The sequence below is a fragment of the Leptosomus discolor genome, chromosome 6 (genome assembly GCF_034619465.1).
Source record: "Leptosomus discolor isolate bLepDis1 chromosome 6, bLepDis1.hap2, whole genome shotgun sequence".
NCBI lineage: Eukaryota > Metazoa > Chordata > Aves > Leptosomiformes > Leptosomidae > Leptosomus > Leptosomus discolor.
Window position 1 is genome coordinate 44,441,435 of NC_141396.1, and position 20,781 is coordinate 44,462,215.

Here is a 20,781-nt window from a genome sequence, read left to right on the forward strand (position 1 = left end):
TTTCCTGAAGTGGTATTCTTAAAAATCTGATTTTCATTTCTTCTCTGATGAAGAAAGATTTTTTCAAAATTTGACTACCTGCATTCACCAGTCACGGGAGAAAAAAACCAAGAGGAAGGACATAGACATTTTTCACTACCTTCCCAAAGTAGAAGAGTTTCTAAGTTAATGATAAGTATAACCTACTTGGATATACATAGGTTACTTTTGCAGAGACCAGAGTTGTTAACACATGCTAGTAATGGTTGAATTTTTACACATGCATCTTATTTTCTTTCATGGTCACTGACATTCTCTGTTGGTGTTCTGAGATTAAACGCTGTAGCCAGTAACACTCCTCCTTAGGCCAGTTCTGGTAAACACCGCTAACCCAAATTCAGGACCTCCTACAGCAATGTCAGTGTTTGCTCAGGTGTCCCTCTGTTGAACTTTGATGAAGAAGATTGTTTAGAAAGAAGTGAATGTTCTTTCTTCTGAGAGACAATACTAGGATGCTGAAAAAGGCCCTGAGAATATGCAGAACAGGTAACAGTGATCAAAGTTAGAAAAACAAAAAAATGTAATCTGAAACCATAAGTACAGTCCCAACACAGCAAAACAGGCACACTTTCCTTGAAAAGCAGTAATTTGTAACTTATTCAAATGTCTCATCCAGGAGTTTCCTCTGCTTATCTGATTCTTCAAGTCTAGAAGCACTACAGTGCTGTAATTGAAGATGGATAGCCGATTCTGTTGTGGCCTGTGTGTTCCAAGACCTGGGAACCAACTAAGGGAATTTCTGAAAAACTTACACAGCTCCCAAGTGTACCCATGGACAGTTTCAACCACCTGAAGTCACCAGACAGACACTCCTTCCATGCTGTCTTTTCACTTTCAAAGAGTCTGAATTCAAACTTTCAGACCACGTGAATTTGCACGCTAGCATTTAGAAAGCAGCTATTAACCTGCTGCTGTTCTTCGTTCACACCGAAACATTTTCTTGTTATATTTCATGTAACATTTCAACCTGTTGGTATTCTTTTATACAGTGTCTGACCACATTCTGACATTCCTAAAAGTTCTGAATAGCCTCAGCTTGTCTTAACTTCCTATGTTACGAGGATCACAAAAATAACCAAGACCTGACCATACGGCATCTGACCCAGAGCATCGCAGCCTTATCCCTACATTAAGTAATTTAGAGCTGCCCCACTTCTCTCTTTTCCCTACAATAACAATAACAAAAAGACTTTAAAGTTGATTTTTAGAGGACATTTACAACTATTTGCCTTAGCACCATCTAACAGAGCATGCAGGGATACTTAGTGTGTCAGATGAAAGCTTCCTTGTTTGTTTTTGTTGGCCTGAGGCCATTTGAAAGTTTTCTAAATCACTGAAAGGAAGGGAGGGCAGCGAGGGGCAGAAATGACGGCCACTTGGATTGACTTGCCTATGAAGAACCTACATGCTCACTTTTTCATGGAAAATCTACATGGTTGCAAATGCAGAGTCCATGACCACTAGGAGTAACAGCCACCCTTATTTTTTCAGCAAATGTTAAATTTGGATTGCTGAGCGCTAAGCAACTTTCTGGCCTTATACACACACAGTTGTAATTGAAAGAAAGAAAATATGATGGCACTAATTACAGTTCCCTCATAACATTTGTACCCCCTCTCAACTATTCACACAAGATTTTTCAGCTCCATTATGATATACATAAGTATCTAGTATGATACACAGCTCTAGTATGATACATGTAAGAGTTCTGAAGAACTAACTATTTATGTCATACAAATGTTTGTGTGTCCTTTCCAACTTCATTACAAACTCATCTGCAAAGCAAGCTGTGGCATTTTTGCTCAATACAGTCTCCTTTAGAAATTAAAATACGGGAGATGTGAGGTGAAGCTTGTGAGGTGTGAGGTGAACACACGTTTCAGGTATTTCCAGATTCTAATTCTTCTATCTAGAAAGAACACTTTCACTGAAGTGGGTGATAGTGGATCAAAACATGGTGATGAGCATTGTCATGTTTCCATGTTTTGTACAGGAGATTATCCACTGTGTTTCAACTTGCTGTGTCTCCATGGTTGCCTCCAAAATACCTAACTGTAAATAACTGTTTCACTGATGACAGGTCAGTTAGGTGCCAGGAAGAAAAACTACTGATATTCTCTTCAATAAAATGTGCTTCAATCAAAATTGCTGTTTCAAGGAAGAAATTATTTCTGAAGTAATTTCTTTCTACCTCCAATTCCTTGTAGTAAAATGAGGCCAACAACATTTCTGTATATACCACGTGAGTTTTGAAAATAAACATGTGGAGATGAAGACCATGTAGACAGAATAAAAATTTTATTATTTCAGTAATGGGGAAAACTGCTGACTCACTGGTAGACTTCTGTTAAAACTAGGAACTGACTTCAGTTGTCACTGTGTAAGGTTATTTCACACAGCAGCAGTTACAAGAGAACTTAAGCCAAATGACACGCTTTAGTTAATTTTTTTTATTTTCACTTTAAGCTGTAATTGTGGTCTTCAGCCCAAAGGTGCTGTGCTGCATTTTGCTCATTCATTACAATCCACTGAAAAGGCAAAAGTTTTAGAATGGCAGCTATGGACAGATTTACTCATTTTAGAAAGTATGACTGAAAAACATCTCCCTCAAAGTCACAGCTACAGCAGAACTGTCTACATTTAGAGTAATGCAAATATATCCTGGCAGTCAGCAATAGATTGTCTATAGTATTTAATTCAAAATGTCCCAAGAGAGAAAAGTGGATGATCATTCATTCCCCAGTCAAAAGAACGTTTATCACTGTACTCCACATCAAAGGTAAAAATTCAAGTGAAGTACCAAAGAACAGCAGGCAACTTTGAGTAGGGTGGTGTGCAGAATTTTGAGTGAAACCTTTTGCTTGTTGAACCTCCATGCTCAAGAAAAGTCCTTGAGATTGCAATGAAGATTCTGTCCCATTCTCCAATTTTCCCACACTACATGGCAATAGTGACAGTAGCCTAGGAAGATTGCTTTTTTTCTAGGTTTCTAGGGCAAATTACTCGGCCAACGACAAAAGTGACTACTACTCTGCTTAATACTTGCCTAATGTTCTTCTGTTTAAACATAAACATTCAGGTTCCTGTAAATCACATGCAGCTCAAAAGAATTAAAGAATAAGAGGAACCAAGCTGTATTGGAGGCACCAGAAGATGATGCCCAGTTGCTTTAAACCCCGCAAACAGCCCTCAACATCCTAAAACGAAGAACATTAGAAATGGATTTCTACATGGAAGTAGGTCACTGGAAACGGACCTGGAAATGGTCACTGTAGACACAAAGCCTTAGAAGGTATCATAATGTTCTGGACGAGTACATTTGACTTGTATAACAGAGTGATCATGCCTATTTGCATCAGACTGCTATCTATACCACAAGGTACTGACTTTGATAGTATAATTCAGAAAAATTGTGGATAAAATTTCAAAATTGAAATCAAAAAACATTACTGGGAAAGACTGTTTGGGGAGACAGTAAGGCAGAAAACAAATATTCAAAGGAAGATAAGGATTTTTCTGTTACCATGGAGTAGGGAAAATCATTTATAAGACACAAGGGATTCTGGGGAGTTCTGGTATAACATTTGCACCAGAATCTGCAAAAAAAAAAATCTGTCAGTGTGCAACATAGCCTAATTAATTTAAAGGATTTTTAAATTTAAGTTTAAAGGTAAAGAAATACTGCTACATATAAATTTCCAATGTATTGTGAGGATGTTTGTTTTTATAAGAAAAATCTTAGGTTTTGTGGTGTCTTTCTAAGGATTAGGCCAAAGCTTTCCTTAAGGAAATTCAACAGATCAAGAAATTATGGCTTTACCTTTGTCACATGTTCTACTATTTCTTTTCAAGATTTACACCTAAAATACTAATTTATAAGACATTTAAGTACAGGAAAATTAATTCCTAAAAAGTGCTAATAAATTTACAAGTACATACCATTTAAAGTTTCAATAAGTATTCTTAACCAGAAACAAGTGTTCTACAGAAACAAAAAACTGTAAGGAAAACAACCTACAATCTTCAATTACAGAAAAAGAAACTGTCTCCTCAGAAAACTTGGTCTAAGATTTTAAACTAAGAACTCATCTCAAAAGCATTTTATATGTTCCGCAGATTACAATCCATATGTGACAGAATAAATACAAAGATTTATCATAACACTCCTGATACCTATTTTTAATCTAGAACAACGAACTATGGTTACAGATTAAAAATTATGAAAGTACTGTCAGAGAGACTGAACTATTACCATGCACCTTCACATAACTATTTCCTTTTTATATCTCTCTTGCACTATAGAAATTTAAGAGAGTACTTATCTCAATTACGGTGTTCTAAAGATTACCCTTCCCCCAGCCCAATAAATTAAGCTAGAATTGAAAAACTTCACTAAAGTTTATGAGCTATCATTAAACCACATGGACAACTCTGCCTTCAAGGGAAGGCTTAATTAAAAGGTTTGGTGATTACATTTTTACTTTAAAGCCACACGAAAGTCAAATTGTAGCAAGATCTGAACTTTGAACTTACCTGGTGTTTATCTGCCTCAGGTTACCAAAAATCACATCTAACATACCTTGGCGAAAAAGACTGTGAGATGTGTTTCACTGCCAAGTATCCAAATGGGAAATTTTGGAGATTTCAAATAGGAGCCAACCTTAAAAGGTATAACAAAATCAGAAACACAAAGCAAACCCAGAAAACTCATCTAGGTAGTGATCAAGTTAATGACGGTTCAGTTAGAGTCCCAACTGCTCTGAAAACTAACATAAAACGTTTGGTAAAATGACAAAACCATGTAAAATACTTAGATTCTAATTTTGACCACTGATTCATGTTTAACTTGCAAATGATAATTAACTGAAATAAGACATCTGTGACGGTATCAACAACATCCCTTACTTCAACTTTGGAGACATGCTTCAAACACTGCACACAAGAAAATACTCCTATGCTTAACAATACTCTAATCGGATGCTAAATGAGGCAGAAGTCCCCTTGACTTATCAGCTGGTTTTGCATTAATCAATTCTTAATTGACATTTATTTAATGAATGAAGGGACAGTTAGTTACAGTCAATACATCAACATTCTGCAAACTACATAATCCTCTAACCCTGAGCTAAGGGAATTCAATAGCGCTTGAAAGGAAAGCAAAGAACAACCAAAGAGCCTTTTGAAATGAAGGGTATTAATGCTGTTTGAAAAGTAGTATTTGTAAAGCACAAAATTTCTCAAATAAAAAACCTTAAATCAAGAAATTCTCTGTCACAACAGGAAGAAACAATATGGATTAGGTTGCACTTCAGTTACTTTCAGATGTTCACGATAAATACATAAAGTAAATTCTAGGTCTTCAATATCTTATATTCAGAACACATTTACTCAATAGTAGTTTTACCATTTTTACTTATGGCTATTTTAAACAGAAGACACTAATTGCATAAAAAAAAATTTCATGATAGCAAGCCACTTCTGGACTTCAGAGTTTTATAACCATCTACATAATTTGCATTAAGCATTATTTTAGTAAAAATATAAGCTTGTAACTAGCTACATTAAATCAGTGCAATAAAGTTCTAATTTCAATAGCATCAAACAACATTCACTCAATAACATGCATTTAACAATTTTATTATGTATCCGTTTCAATATGGTATTATTCTCAGTTTTCATTTAAACATACTTTGCAAATTCTTTAATATCTCCAATTGTACACACTGAAGCTTTTAGTAATACGCCCAAAGAAGCCCACAACTTAATGAAAGAAAAATTTTAAATTATGTTGAAAACTGCTTACCTTACAATACCTCAGAGATTCCATCAATGTCAAAAAGCCTACTGTTGCCTGTTTGTGTATGCCAAGAAGTTCTGTTCAAAACAAACCACAAAACTTATTGAAGAAAAATCTGCAGAGCCTCTTTGAAACCATTTTTTCTTACTTTCAAAATTGGTCAAGTAACAACAATTTTAAAAGTCATGCAGTTTTAGCAACAATGGCAAGTCATCAAGGTGTAGTAAAAACAGCAATAAAGGTTTCTATAAAATAAGAGCCAAATGGATGGTTTTAAAAGTTTACTGTTGATAACCTCTCTTCAAAAGTTGTTGGATTTAGTAGGAGATGAAGTACTTATACTAAAATTAGTCTCAGAAAAAATTAAGAAAAACAGCTATCTGAATGGGAAAAAGAACATATATATGCATGTATGTATTTTTCTCCACGCTGCCTCCCTTTTTTCCTCTCTTTTTTTTTTTACGAGTTCCCTCGCCATATTTATCTTAATCATAATCATTTCACATCCTGAATAAAACATAATTTTGCAAACAACACTTTTGTTAGTAGGAAAGAAAGCATTCACTCAATTTGTATTCAATTCTGTACTGACTTCCACTTAATGCATCACATAGCTCTCACACACAGAGCTGTCAGGAATGGCTGAAATATTTATGTACTACTGTTTGGACGAGCACTTACTGAGCCTTATTTGAGGCTCTCTAATAAAGAATGAGAAAGTACTTCAAAATTCAATCTTTGAAACTAGTTATGATCATAAGGACTTGAAGAAGCTCTGGATTACATATACATAACCTCAACAGTGCAAGTACTGTCTACCTAGAACAGCTCTACTAGGTGCCCAGACATTGCCTAAGCAAAGAGCAGCACGTACATGATCCTGCTAATATACATGGGAGAATGCACCATGACCAATTTAACAAGATCGCCACTTCTTTTCTCAGAGAAGACTGAGTTCCATATTTGAAAGTTCCCTATAAAACACTGTCTCAACTGTATTTTTTAACGTTGATCATGTATGACAGCATAAAACTATGATGTCTTTATCTATGGGCTAAAGCCTCAGGACCACAGCAAGTGAAAGAAACTGTTTTCAATTCAAAAGATTTCAGGACTTCCAGAAATCAACTGCATTTCTTTGTAACTCACGGCACTAGGCATGGTATGCCATGCTCCCTTCACCAACTTCAAGTTCACCTCCCTGAATTTTGCATAGTGCAGAACAGTTATTATAGTAAGGGTTTAACTTTTTCCTCTACTGTTGAGAAAAAAAAACAAACACCCAACTTCAGAAAGAAACCCCCAAAACCTTACAAATACTAGCTTGTTCACTGCCTTTGTGGCCTGGAAGTACAACTCTTTCCTCAGAGCTGTCAGCTATATGTATTTCAAGGCTCTCTTCTCAATGCAGAATTCTTTAACCTGAAACTGTGCTTTCAAGGATTAGCTTCAAACTTTTAAAACATTTGGGAGTACATAGATAGTACTTTGCAGAACCCCATTATCTCCCTGCTTTATAGCTGCGTTGTTATACATTGCCAAAAGCTGAGACAATTCATTCTTTCTTTGAGCTAGGCCAATTAAAAAAGCTAGTGAAGGATCCTTCAAACTAGGGAATAGCTATTGTTCACTTTTATATGTGCAACAAAGGGAAGTAAATGGCAGAAGTAAGCAACAGTACATCAAAGAAGTAATTTTAACATATCACATGCACTTCTTAAAAATCATTAACAAAAATCAATGTAAAGTTTAGTCTGCTAAACAAAGGCTTCAAGATTTAGGAGCTGATGCTTGAACAGCAGCAGTCACATACAAATAATATTTACTACTCAGAAAATTATTCAGGAAAAAAAATTATTCCCCTGACAGATAACTAGATGAGAACTCTGCCTGGTGACTAGAGAGAGCTGTGATCCTAGCTACAACAGTAGCCGCAGAGTGTGAATATCTGACTGCATAGTAGTCAAGCTACATAGATTGTGGATCTGAAAGCTATTAGGTTAACTTCAGCCTGGAGTCACTGGTCTGCCCATGACTCCTTCAGAATCAGTCAACAGAGGAGACAGACACAAAAGCAAAAATCACTCTCAGATGACTTACAAGGAAACCAAGGGACACTAGCTGCCCTAAATCACAGTTCATCCTCACCCCACAGAAAGAAAACACACCCCCGGAAGAGATCTGCTAACACCAAAGATCACCCAAGAAAATGAGTATGTGTGCTTCTTATCAGAGAGTTAAGTTTATCCTTTTCTGAAAAGTACTTTTGCAAAGTACTCACATTTCTGAAAAGGTAGAAAACTGGAGCCTTTAAAAAAAAAAAGTCAGGCCCAAACTAATGATGGTTTTAAAATGCAATGCTATTGTTACCAGCTGTATCAGAATACTGCCACCTCGTGACAACATGAAACACCACACATTCTTGGCACTATTTAGATAAAGCAATTACATCATTATCTGTATTCATACTAAATTGCTACATGTCACATGAGAATGACAGTCTAAAAAAAAGGAGAAAAAAAAAATCTACCTGCCTGCATCTTCCTCCTGTGGATAATTGTGGCAAGAGAAGAGATTAGAATAAGAAGAAAGGTTTAAAGGGGCATATGTAGTTAGTCAAAAAGGGATCATTTCAATGGCATTTGTACCAGTGGTGGCCAAGAGCAATTCCAGTTAACAACTCCGACCCTATTTGGAAAATATGCAACACTGTAAGAGTCAGAGCTCTGAGCAAAATCTGCAAACTACCTGGTAACTCCTCACATTTGTAGTTCAGTATGTTCTTTGTCACAGTTAAAATTACTGACAGTAGCTTTACAATGGTTTTTAAAGATTTACTTGTTAATTAAAAATTGCTTATATAAACAGTTGAACAAGAGGTAAAGTGGCTTTATATAACTTCTGAATAAAAACGTAAGGCGTCATTTTGAAAATTCAATTTACTTACGATAATAGCATCACCTATCTAGCATTTTCCCTGTTCCTGCATTGCAGCTGAATCTTCTCACTGTTGCTTCACTGCTGCCCCTGCAAATATGCCACAAACCACAACGCATCCATTGTTTTCCACAGATCTTTAACACCACCTTTCCCCCATACCGTATCCAAAGGGATACCTTTCCTGCCCCTCAGTTTCAGTTCAGCTACTGAACACTAATCACAGAAGTGCCTGACATCTCTTTCCATTATGTTTACACACGGAAAAAATTAAGCAGCACTGGCAAAATCAACTCTGTACAATACTAATGTCAAACTTTCCAACTTGTAGTTGCTTGACCAGAGGAATTTAAGGCAAGTGACCAGTAACTAAGCCAGAAAAACATACATAAAGCCAGCTTGAGAAAACACCCAGCAAACACATCCAGTTCTTGTTATTTTGACACCTGCAACCCCTCTACATGAGAAACTCACAGCATGGGCAGAAAGGAAGCTGAAGGCTACATCCAAAGAGCATCCAAATACAGGAGAAATAATTGAAGGAGAAAAGATGACAAATAGGATTGATAAATAAAGGAAATTCGACAATGCATGCAAAATTCAGTCTTGCCTAAGAAGTTGTGAACAGTACAGGCTGTTCTTTCTCCTTCTTTTCGACAGACTACACAAATCACTCCATAATAGATACCAATTATAGACTTAAGACAGCGAGTAAGCTGGTTTTAACTATAATTACCCCAAGGACTTGAAGAAAATGGAGGGCTCCCAATAGTAGTTAAGTCCAGCTGCTTGACTGTGAAACACTAACGTGACACATACTGCCAAATTCTTAAGATGTACTGAAGATTACTTTCTGCTCCTCTCCCTCCAAAGACAGACATGTTTCTATACGAGTTCTGGTTCTGGATTTCTAGGGCAGAATTGACTGAGAACCTAAATGTGGAATATTACTGTGTGCAAAGACAGCTCAGTAGTCTCAGAAAAGAAAAAAATTCCAAGTTGGAAAACTATCAATAAGGTCTACCAGAAATATAATCTGAAAAGACAAATGAGGGAATGAACTGCAAGATTTCAAAAAAAAGATGTATTAAATTGCAAAACAGCAAATTATCCCAGTGTAAAGGAAAGCTGCAAGAAGAATTCTGATTGATAAATCGTAATCTAAAAATCAAGAAAGAAAAAATAATAAATATTGAAGAGAACATATGGATAAAACCAGGAAGGCTAATCACAACAAATTTCGGTTAGAAAGAGGAGGGATAAATGGCAACAATGTTCAACACATGCAGCATGAACCAGAGTAGGAACTGACTGGCGAAACACAAAATGAAACTATGCAAAGAAAAAAAAAAAGTATTCAAAGCCATCTTTGCTTTAATTCACAAAAAGGTAAATGATGTTTTATATTCAAGAAGATTAACAATCAGATAATGGTGTCAGCTGTAAAAAAAGAACAAAACAGGCTAAAAAACTGTAAATAAGACAGATGTTTTCAAGCTTGCAGATCTTAATAAAATTCATTATATAACACTTAAGTAGCTAGCCAAAGTAAGTCTCTGTGCCATTAATGATTACGTATCAAAGATAAAGAAGGTGTCGGAAGACTAGAAAAGGGAAAACAGGGTACTTATCCTAACAAAAACAACAAAAAAAGCCAGAGGAAAAACCCAGGACAAAGTATGATTTTACCATCCAAAGGGTCTTGAAACAAATTAGTAATCAATTTGCATGCACTAGGAAGGACAAAAAAACCCCCAGACCTCAAAAAGCAGCCAGCATAGGCTCATCAGTAATAAACTGCAATAATCCAATCTAAACGCCCTGATGAGAAATCTACCAAACAGGGGTGAGAAGAGTTAGATACTATATCCAAATGACATCTGGTAAGTCTGATACTGAAGTACAGCCTGTACGAAATCATAATCAAGTGGAATATAAATCGTCTCAGATTATACTACTTGTTCATTGTTAAACCAGAGCATTTGATACAGGTCTTGCATGGATCTGTCTTGAACTGTCTTGTTCAAGTCAGTATTTTCAGTGATGACTTAGATGATGGAAAATCCTTGTAAAACACACACTGATGAACCCGAGGTGGACTTCGTAGCAGTGGAAGAGAGGCTGTGAACGCTTTCATAATTCAAAGTGTACCTGCTTTCAGATCATCTTCTCTGTAAGATGAAATGCAAAAAATACAAAAGCCCCCTAATCATCTTGGTGGCTCTCCACTGGACTCACTCCACCATGTCAATGTCTTTCCTCTACTGGAGAGCCCAGAACTGGACGCATCACTCCAGAGGTGGTCACACAAGTGCCACAGAGGGCAAGAACCACCACTTCCCTCCACTTGCTTGCTGGCTACCCTCCTCCTAGTGTAGCCCATGATGCAGCTGGCCTTCTTTGCCAGAAGGGCACACTGATGACTCTTGTGCAACTCATTGCCCACAGGGACCTCGGGTCCTTTTCTACAAAGCTGCCTCCTGGCCAGCCAGTGCTGTCCTGTGCTATGGCATGGCCTTATTCAATCCCAGCTGCAGGACTTGGTGAATTTCATGAGGTTCCTGTCAATCCACTTCTCTACCCTGACGTTGCTGCTCTGAATAGTGGCCCCATATCCAGTATATTGACCAACTTTCCCAACTTGCAGAGACTGCACTCTCTTCCATCATCCAGGTCATCAGGTACATTATAATTTCAACCTGTAGCTGACAATTCTACATTCACTTATATTAACATCAGAGATTTTGTGCAAGTATGTTTTATTTCCATTTGAGGTCTGCTTAAATCAAAGGACAGTAAACAGGGAGACTATCAAAACAGAAATAGAGCATATTCCAAATCCGTAGGTCAGCATCTCACAATACATAAAATTTATGAATAAGCATAAACTAGAATCAACTTACTCATTCCTGAACATTCTCTGTCTCCATCCCACACATTAGATACAGCATGCCCGGTCAACAGGAGGTTAATCAAACTTTGGCTATATAACAGAAACATATTAACAAATACTCTATTAACAGGGACATACAACTTATTTCTGAAGAAGTGGTTATCTCTAAGACATGACAAAATTATTGTATTACCCAGACATCTAAGTAGATATTCTCTAACTATATTCCTTTAATTGGTGTGTATTTGTAATTCAGTGACACTAATACAATCTCCATTCTTTCAACCAACAACTTGATATAAAAATGTAGCCTTGAATTTGAAAAGTATTCCTCTGAAAATTCAGCAACAACAGAAGCATTTCCTCAGAATTGAGGCACTAAATGGAGTAAGCAGTGAAAAGGCATGCTATGTTGTGCTGCTTTTAGCTATTATAAAATAATAATTATATAATATATTATATAACATATAATAATATAATTGAATCTTTGTTGTAATGTCAACAATTTCCTAAAAGAATGATCAATTACAGAAACATAAAAAAATTAGCCCAATAATCTATTTTAAGTGGTAGCAATCCTATTTTGCTCCTTACCTTCCATGACCATAAACGGGATCTATCAATGGCTCAGTTGCATCTTCAATTTCATTTTTTATGTTTTCAATACCCTGCAGAAAAATGACAAACGATTTTGCTCTCTATAGGAATGAATTGCAACATTTACAACAACAGAAGGCAACAGTAAAACATTAGAGGGTTGATGTTCTTACATGAATTGATACCTAAACACACTTTTTTTGATAAGAGATGTTAGTGATGTACAAGGAAGGATGTTTCCAAAGTGTGTAATTCCCCCAAATCAGGAACAAAAAAAAAAAAAGGGAGAAAAAAAAAAAAAAGATTGAGCTTTTCGAGATTTTATGCTGGAAATGTACTGCAACATGAATGAAGACACTATTCCTTCCATTTGAACTCTAAACTGGGTTAAAAACTGGCTGAATTGCCGAGCACAGAGACTGGTGGTGAATGGAGTTAAAACCAGCTGGCGGACGGTCACAAGTGGTGTACCCCAGGGCTCAGTATTGGAGCCGGTCTTGTTTAACATCTTTATCGATGATCTGGATGAGGGGATTGGGTGCTCCCTCAGCAAGTTTGCAGATGACATGAAAGTAAGCAAGAGTGTTAATTTGCTCAAAGATAGGAGGACTCTGCAGAGGGATTTGGACAGGCTGGATCGATGGGCTGAGGTCAATTGTAAGAGGTTCAACGAGGCCAAGTGCTGGGTCCTGCACTTGGGTCACAACCATCCCATGCAGCGCTACAGGCTTGGGGATGAGTGGCTGGAAAGCTGCCTGGCAGAAAAGGACCTGGGGGTGCTGGTCGACAGCTGGCTGACCATGAGCCAGCAGTGTGCCCAGGTGGCCAAGAAGGCCAACAGCATCCTGGCCTCTATCAGAAATAGTGTGGCCAGCAGGAGTAGGGAGGTGATCGTGCCCCTTGTACTTGGCACTGGTGAGACCACACCTTGAGTACTGTGTGCAGTTTTGGGCCCCTCACTGCAAGAAAGACATTGAGGTGCTGGAGCGTGTACAGAGAAGGGCAATGAAGCTGGTGAAGGGTCTGGAGAACAGGTCTTGTGAGGAGCAGCTGAGGGAACTGGGGTTGTTTAGTCTGGAGAAGAGGGGGCTGAGGGGAGACTTTATTGCTCTCTAAAATTACCTAAAAGGATACTGTAGTGAGGTGGGGGTCAGTCACTTCTCCCAAGTAACAAGTGATAGGACAAGAGGGAATGGCCTCAAGTTGTGCTAGGGGAGGTTCAGATTGGACATTAGGAAAAATTTCTTTACCAAAAAGGTTGTCAAACATTGGAACAGGCTGCCCAGGGAGGTGGTGGAGTCACCATCCCCAGGGGTGTTCAAAAAACATGTAGATGTAGTGCTCCAGGACATGGTTAGTGGGCGTGGTGGTGTTGGGTTGATTGTTGGATTTGATCTTAGAGGTCTAGTCCAACATAATGATCCTATGATTTATCTAGATTTGACTTCGTTTATCAGTTTAGTGTTCACCTTTTACAGAAAAAGGGTTACATGATCAAACTTAAGAAACAAAAACTCATGTGCACACAAAAAATATACAACAACCCACAAACCTTTGTCAGTATTACAGAATAGAGAAAGAGCAATACTCCAAATCTGTTTGTCCACACTGAATATTGATCCCAAACTGCATCCTTCAGTTCAGGGAAGCTTTTGAATGCTCGTTTGCTAAAGAAAAAAAACAAACAAACAAAAAAACCCACACAAAAAAAAAAACAGAAAAGGAGAACGTATTTAGATGGAGCATTAGAATAGTGTCACAAAGCACGAACAAGAACTACTAACACCTAACATGAAAATGTCTGATAAAAGCAGAGTAAATCTGTTACATACAAAATGACACAGCAGCTGTTCTGGAGTTACTGTAACTGCCATAGAGTCATTAGTATTTACCCGTCAGAAGATGATAAATAATTCTGGAGCAATGTGCAAAAATGAACATAGTTTTTATATGCAAACACTAACTATAAAGTTACATACACTTGTGAAAGAGCAGAATGCCTTGGACCAGTAATTCTACAAAACATGGTTACTGAAATTGCAAATAGACTGTATGTGGCCAAAATAACATTTGAATTATATAGTGTTCTGAAAGACATTCAGTCCACAAACACTGGAGAAAAACAACCCGTTCCACTTAACCAGGTAAGACTATCTTTCAGGCTTTCAAAGTAATTATTACATTTCCCATGAGAATTTGATCTTGTTAGACCCTAGCTTTGGAAAAAGCAAAATGTTCAAAATCATGAGTGGTATATCAACATTTGGGAAACTATCTGTTTGTACAGTAGGGTTGCTGCCTGGATGAGACAGTAACACCAGGTATCACTGATCATATGTTTAAAAAGAAAAAAAGTAAAATAAAACAGAGGAAAGGAAGAGATGAATCAAGCTTCTAGGGAAGTAATTTACTTTCTATCTCTTGGGATATTTAGAGCTAAATACTGCTTTTCAGAACATGAACGGTAGTTTTTATTGTGCAATTCAAACTAGATCACGCTCTCTGCTTATCTTAGACAAACTTATGCGTATTATTTTCTTTTTGATTTCTTGCATGCTTTTAGTAAGTCTTGTTTAAAAAAGAAACAAACATCTGCAAAAATATATCCATAGATGGGTTTACTCTGGCTAACACTTGAGATTTTAAAAATACCTTTCATTATCAACAGAGTATACACGGCATAGAAGGTATGCAGGGCAAAGTCAGTTCTGCAATCCATCTCAGCTTGCTCTAAAAGGTAAATGCCAGAGACTTCATCTCCAGCAAGAAAGACTGAGACAAACTGAAGCGGGTACCACAAGTCCGAAGATTGAGGGGGTGAGTGGGAGGCGGGGGCGAGGGCAGGAAATAGGTGTTTTGATCAGATATGGTTACAAAAATTTTATATTCTCTTCTTTCTTCATATGACAGTGGATTTAAATAACAAATTACAATTACTACTGATAAAATAACGAGCAGTTATTTCAGTTCTAATTGGCAACATTTTCCATCTCAAGTGTTTATATGAAATACTGTTGCTCTTTATTTCGTCTTTGGGGATTGATTTGTATAACGACTACAACTGTTCACTGTGAAAACAAAATGCTGTAACCTTTAAAGATCAACTCACTAGAACTGTAAGCTCTGTATTTACACCCCAAAAAGAGAACCGTGTTTAAAGTACGAAATAAAAATCAATCTTGTATATAAAAGATTTTTATAAATGTTTCTTACATTGTCTCAAATCAGGAAAAATACTAGTTGACAATTTTGTTTCCGTATATGTATCACAGATATTTCAGATAGAATCACCTGTGAAGACTGTGTATAATTAACATCTTTAACTTAAATGTGAATCTTAATTAGCTGTCTTCATATACTTGAAATGCACAAGTTATTTGGCCAATTTCAGAGATTACATCGCTCCAGTTTTATTTTAAAGCCTAATGCTTATACTCAGAATAATGTTCCATTTTAAATAGTAAAATGCAAAGAAAAACCACCAAAACCCACAAAGCAAAACCTGAAATCCAAGTTTAACCTGATGTGTAACACACACACAGCTTCTCAACAGACCCCTTTCAGGGCTGTGAGTATTAGTGTAACTTCAAAATATTGTATTTTAAATGTTCCAACATATTACTTACTGAATTAATGCATGAAATCGCTCAAAGCCAAGCTCTTCGACAGCCAAGGCAGCTATACACAAGAGACACTTTTCAGCACTACACATGGCAAAAAAATGACACAAGATACACACAGCAAGCTAGTACACTTTTAAGCTTTAATTATAGTTTTAATTTTTAATCCTCCCTTGACATTTAGTTTTTTTAACTGATTAGTATAAACTAATTTACCGCAAAATTAAGATTCCACCATACAAATTAGTGAGATCATTTCTATTTGGACTAATCAATTTATTAAAATCACAAAGCCACTGAAATGTGTAGCCTTGAAAATATTTGTCAAATACTAAGTTGTTGATTTTGTACAAAACATGGCTGTCACAAAGTCATCAAGCAAATGCATACTATAGATATAATTTTGCAGGTCAACAACAAGTATTATTTCCTAGAAAAGCAAGCATGATTATTTGGATCATTTTATCAGTGTAGGAGAGCTGTATTTTTTCTTCAAATACACACTTTTGTTACTGAAATCTTGGGGGTTTCCCCCCCCTTTAATTCTACTCATTTGTAATAAATAAGCATTAATTCTACACAGTGTTACACATACTGTTTTTAAATAAATTCTTACTGTTTTCTTTTAATAATGGATAAACAGCCTTTGAAGTAAGTGTAGTCTCCAAGACAGAAAAAAAATACAGCATTAGTGTCTTCCCAAGTTCAACACAGGCTTTATACCTTTGTTACCCTCACAACATTTCCAAACGAAGGAGATGAACTGAACTTTTAAAATCCTATTTTCTTTTACCAACAGGAAGTTACACTCTCCAGTTGTGCAACTATCAAATTCTACAGGCATTCAAATATTAAGACTGTAGCAGTCTTTAGTGCCCTCTATGTCCATAAGGACTTTATTTTCCTGCTAGTAGAATAATATACAAACAGATAGATCTGCTTTCTGATAAAGGGCACTTAATGCTGAATATTTAAATAATGTCTGATCATCTAGCTACTGAGTTTGACTGTGACCAACTCATTAAAGACTGAAGCCATTAGGGCTAATATTACTGATCAATTCCTCCCATAAGAATTCCAGTAAGGGCTTTTTATGCCCTTTCTGATTATATTTTGAAAGATGTACTTGATTTGCCTACGTGCAAATACAACTGACTCCCCAGCAATAGAATACTTAATTTCCTCCTTCAGAAATGAGGCACCAGTAGTCTTAAGTGTTAGCTTTTGTCTTTGAAAAACAAGGAATTGCTAACATTAGGTTACCAAGTGCAAAACTAGACTTAAAGTGTATTTTTAAGACATTTTTTAAAACTACGAATCTAAGTTGCAGAAAATGCTACAGGAACTAACCCCACTCCAAGAACATATGTTTTTGTAAGCAGAAAGTTAGAGGGACTAAATCATATAAAGCAGTCTTTGAACCTGGGAACTTGCACTACTACAGCCAACGCATGGCCAACAAGTCACTAGTATACACCACAAAAGCAGATGAAAAATGCTATTGCATTCAGTAAGTGTGCTCGAATCCACCTTTTGTTCACACAGCAGGATGATAGGCAGTTTCATTCTGTTACTACAGAACAGAGTGAAATGTAAGAGAACTACTATTTGAAACAAAGGGAAAGAAGTAGAAATCCTAAAGAGAAGTGTAGCTATACATAACCCAAACAAGGCTAAATAAAGACAGTACTTAGTGGAAAGGAAAAGAACCAACAGCAATAGAACATGAGCTGTATGAGAAATACAATTGTATAGAAACTCTGTAAAATGACACTCTATCATGCTGTGTCTAGTCCTATTTCATTGCTTATAAATATATTCCCACATTCAACTCCCAAATAGCAGTAGTCTGCAACACGGAATTGTATCTGCAACATTCCCCCATGCACACAACTCATCTCTTAAGTCCTACCAACTATGACAATGCCTGTTTCTATTTTTATTGATTACAGCAACCAAGCAAGAAATAAATTTATTCCTTTGCACTAGCAGTAACAGAACTCTGCATCATTAATAATACCTTCTTCTCCACATCTTTGTCCCATGCCTAACCAGGAAAGAAGCTGGCCTGTAGTTACATACCAGGACAGAAAAGAAAAAAAAAAACCACCCTAACAAATGTATCTTAACTCAAGAAGTGTATTGCAATATGTATTACAATACGTATATGTATAAGGTAAAATACTGTTTGAACCGTAGAATACATACAAGAGGTATATTCAGTGCCTAGCAGCAAACACAGAATACAAACAATGGAAGAGATTAATGCTGCCCATGACAAAAGCAGACTGTTCATGGTAAATGTATCCTGCTCTTCCCAATTCCCCTTAATTCCACGCTATTAAGGACAAGTCAGGCAGAACTTGTAGACTTGTACAGAAATATGAAAAATGTAGATATGTAATAGAATGGATTCGTTGATTGCCAGTGCTCAGAGTAACTATTAATGAGTGGGTGTTTAAAAAGGCTTTCTGCTGAACATTTTCTACAGTTAAAACTTCTTTAGAATAAGGCAATATACTAATAAACAGGACACTAAAAGACTATTTATAACAAGGCTCTGCTTCATTTTTTCTTCAAAGGAAACTTCATAATATGAGCAAGAGCTTCAGAGACAACTGGAAAATCCACAGAAATTAGGAATTTCAGAGTTACAACTGCCTTATTAGTCCCTTGCAAAGGAAGATTCTATTTCTTTTAAACAGAAAAGTTGTATCTACAACTTTCTGTATAATACTTTTTCTTAACTAAAAAAAAAAAAACACCACATTTTGGAACTCTTATGTGGTGACCTTCTATTTTTTCAATTAAGTAACATTTTAATTATTATTATTTGAGCCTTCTAAAGCACATGGAGCATTTGATAGAAGCAAATGAAGATGATTTGTAACATAAGGAGCTCCAGCACTACTAATTGCTACAGCTAGCTGTGCACATATAAATCTACTTGTACAATTCTTACTTTGTAGTTATGCCACAAACTGCCAAATAACATACTCCTTCCATCAAAAGATGGCACTTTATAAGCATGTTCTCATGTGAAGGGCTTCTCATGTGAAGGGCTTTTCATACATAAGGGACACATTGGGAACAAAAACTAAAAGAAAAAGCAGCTTATCTTTTACCACGTTAGATATCTCCTATTAAAAGATTAATAAATACACATCTCAATGATCAAGTGTGCACACATGAACTTTCCACGTCACTGGCTCTGCAGCAGTTAGATATGACTTGATGTCATATCTTAGTGCAACAGATGACATTCACCAGATCCCTGATGTCAGTAACTAATGAAGGAATCAAGACGTTTGCAAAAAGCAGGTAACCAAAAAATTATAACCTACAAAAAAATTCTGTTAATCTTCTAGGAGGTGATTTGATTAAGCTGTTTTGGTACTGCATAGAATCAAACAAAGGGAAAAAAGCCATTTCTCCATAACAGGAAAACCAGAATATTTTAGAACAGATAAAGCTTTGCAGAATTTCCTACAAAAGCTCTTCTGAAATAAAGCAACAAGTGACAAGTTAAAATATTCCTCAGTGTTAGGAAGCATGTGGATTTTTCAAAATTAGACACACATCAGGTCCCGATAAATTACAAAATAAAATTGAAAAGATTATGGAAATTGCTCAAACTCAAAAGAAGCACCTACGTTAGAACTCCAGTGATAGACAGCACATTCCTTTCTACAAAAAGGATCAGTGCCTCTAATTACAACAGACAAAAATCTGTTGCTAATGGAATCACAAAGGCAAAACCCCCATCTGTATAATAACAAAAAGCAGTGACCCCTCAAAACCAATGTAATACTTCACTAAGTATTTTAGTAAAGAAATACATCTTACAAGGTTGTTCCTCTTGACGACTAGATTCTGCAGGACTTTCAGAAATACTAGCAGTTTCTTCAGTTGTTTTTCCTCTTATCCATGTTGCCAGAGAGTACGACTCTGAATTATCAGAGCAAGCCATTTCCAAAATATCACATAATGTATGACAGAGAAGGTTCTTCTGCTCCTCTTCTGCAAGACCAGAAACCTACATGAGTTCAATTTCTGCTAATCAGTATCTTATATAAGCTACTAGTATCTTTTATACATTAATGTTATCGAAATAATTGAGGTTATTACTTTTATCTTGTTAATTATGAATGTCAATTGCTATTTGAATATACTGGACCAAATAATTATAAAGGTGTCTTTAGAAAAATGTATTTTAACATGATTTCTAATCCATCCCCTTTCCTAATAATAGATTTCAATTAAATATTTATAAAACACAGAAGTACCATGGACAGACACTTCACAAATGGGAGTTGAGAGACGTGCAGTATACATACTGTATGCCTCATAAAATGGCATGGGAGCACACTTAAAAAAAACAAAGCATAAACCAGTTTAAATTCTTTGTACTATGACATGCTTTACAAATAATTAAAATGGTTAAAATAAAGAGGACAAAAAGCGGTCTCAGTACCTGGACAGTCTCTCCAAGTAGACTTTTCACTGGTAAAAAGCCTCTTCAAAAGGAATGCCTTTGTTATCAAAGCAAAAAATATTAAAATACAAGACAACACCAACTTTTACATTATGTCACACGCTCTATATGAAAGCATTTTTGCACATTATTAGAAGGGTTTCAAGCTGCTCATCATTCAGTAAGAGACCCTGAGCCTGCCCTGTTTACTGATTTTTCCAATTCAATTTAAGTACAAAGGTGGCCTCATGCCTATATTCAGTATTACTGAGTTTGAACCTCAAGTGCGCTTCAAACACACAGAGTGCATATTTACATAAACACCTCCAGACTCCCAGCACGGCAGTAATGGAGGCACAAATATTTTGCAATAGAACTGAAGAGTAGTACGAGGCAACTCCAGTCACTCAGACAAACCCCTTTA

At 36.4% G+C, this 20,781-nt stretch overlaps 1 protein-coding gene across 2 annotated transcripts in view; it reads right to left on the minus strand.

Annotated features, from left to right (window-relative positions):
* MINDY3 (MINDY lysine 48 deubiquitinase 3) overlaps window positions 1-20,781 on the minus strand; it is a 62,987-nt gene that overhangs the window by 31,912 nt on the left and 10,294 nt on the right. For both annotated transcript variants that reach the window (XM_086467140.1, XM_086467141.1), the window contains exons 3-10: window positions 20,358-20,415; window positions 19,730-19,903; window positions 15,890-15,941; window positions 13,816-13,930; window positions 12,261-12,334; window positions 11,677-11,756; window positions 5,843-5,913; window positions 4,619-4,699 (exon numbers count right to left, since the gene is read on the minus strand). In XM_086467140.1, the coding sequence (XP_086323266.1) occupies window positions 4,619-4,699; window positions 5,843-5,913; window positions 11,677-11,756; window positions 12,261-12,334; window positions 13,816-13,930; window positions 15,890-15,941; window positions 19,730-19,903; window positions 20,358-20,415 (705 nt within the window). The remainder of the gene's footprint in view (window positions 1-4,618; window positions 4,700-5,842; window positions 5,914-11,676; window positions 11,757-12,260; window positions 12,335-13,815; window positions 13,931-15,889; window positions 15,942-19,729; window positions 19,904-20,357; window positions 20,416-20,781) is intronic.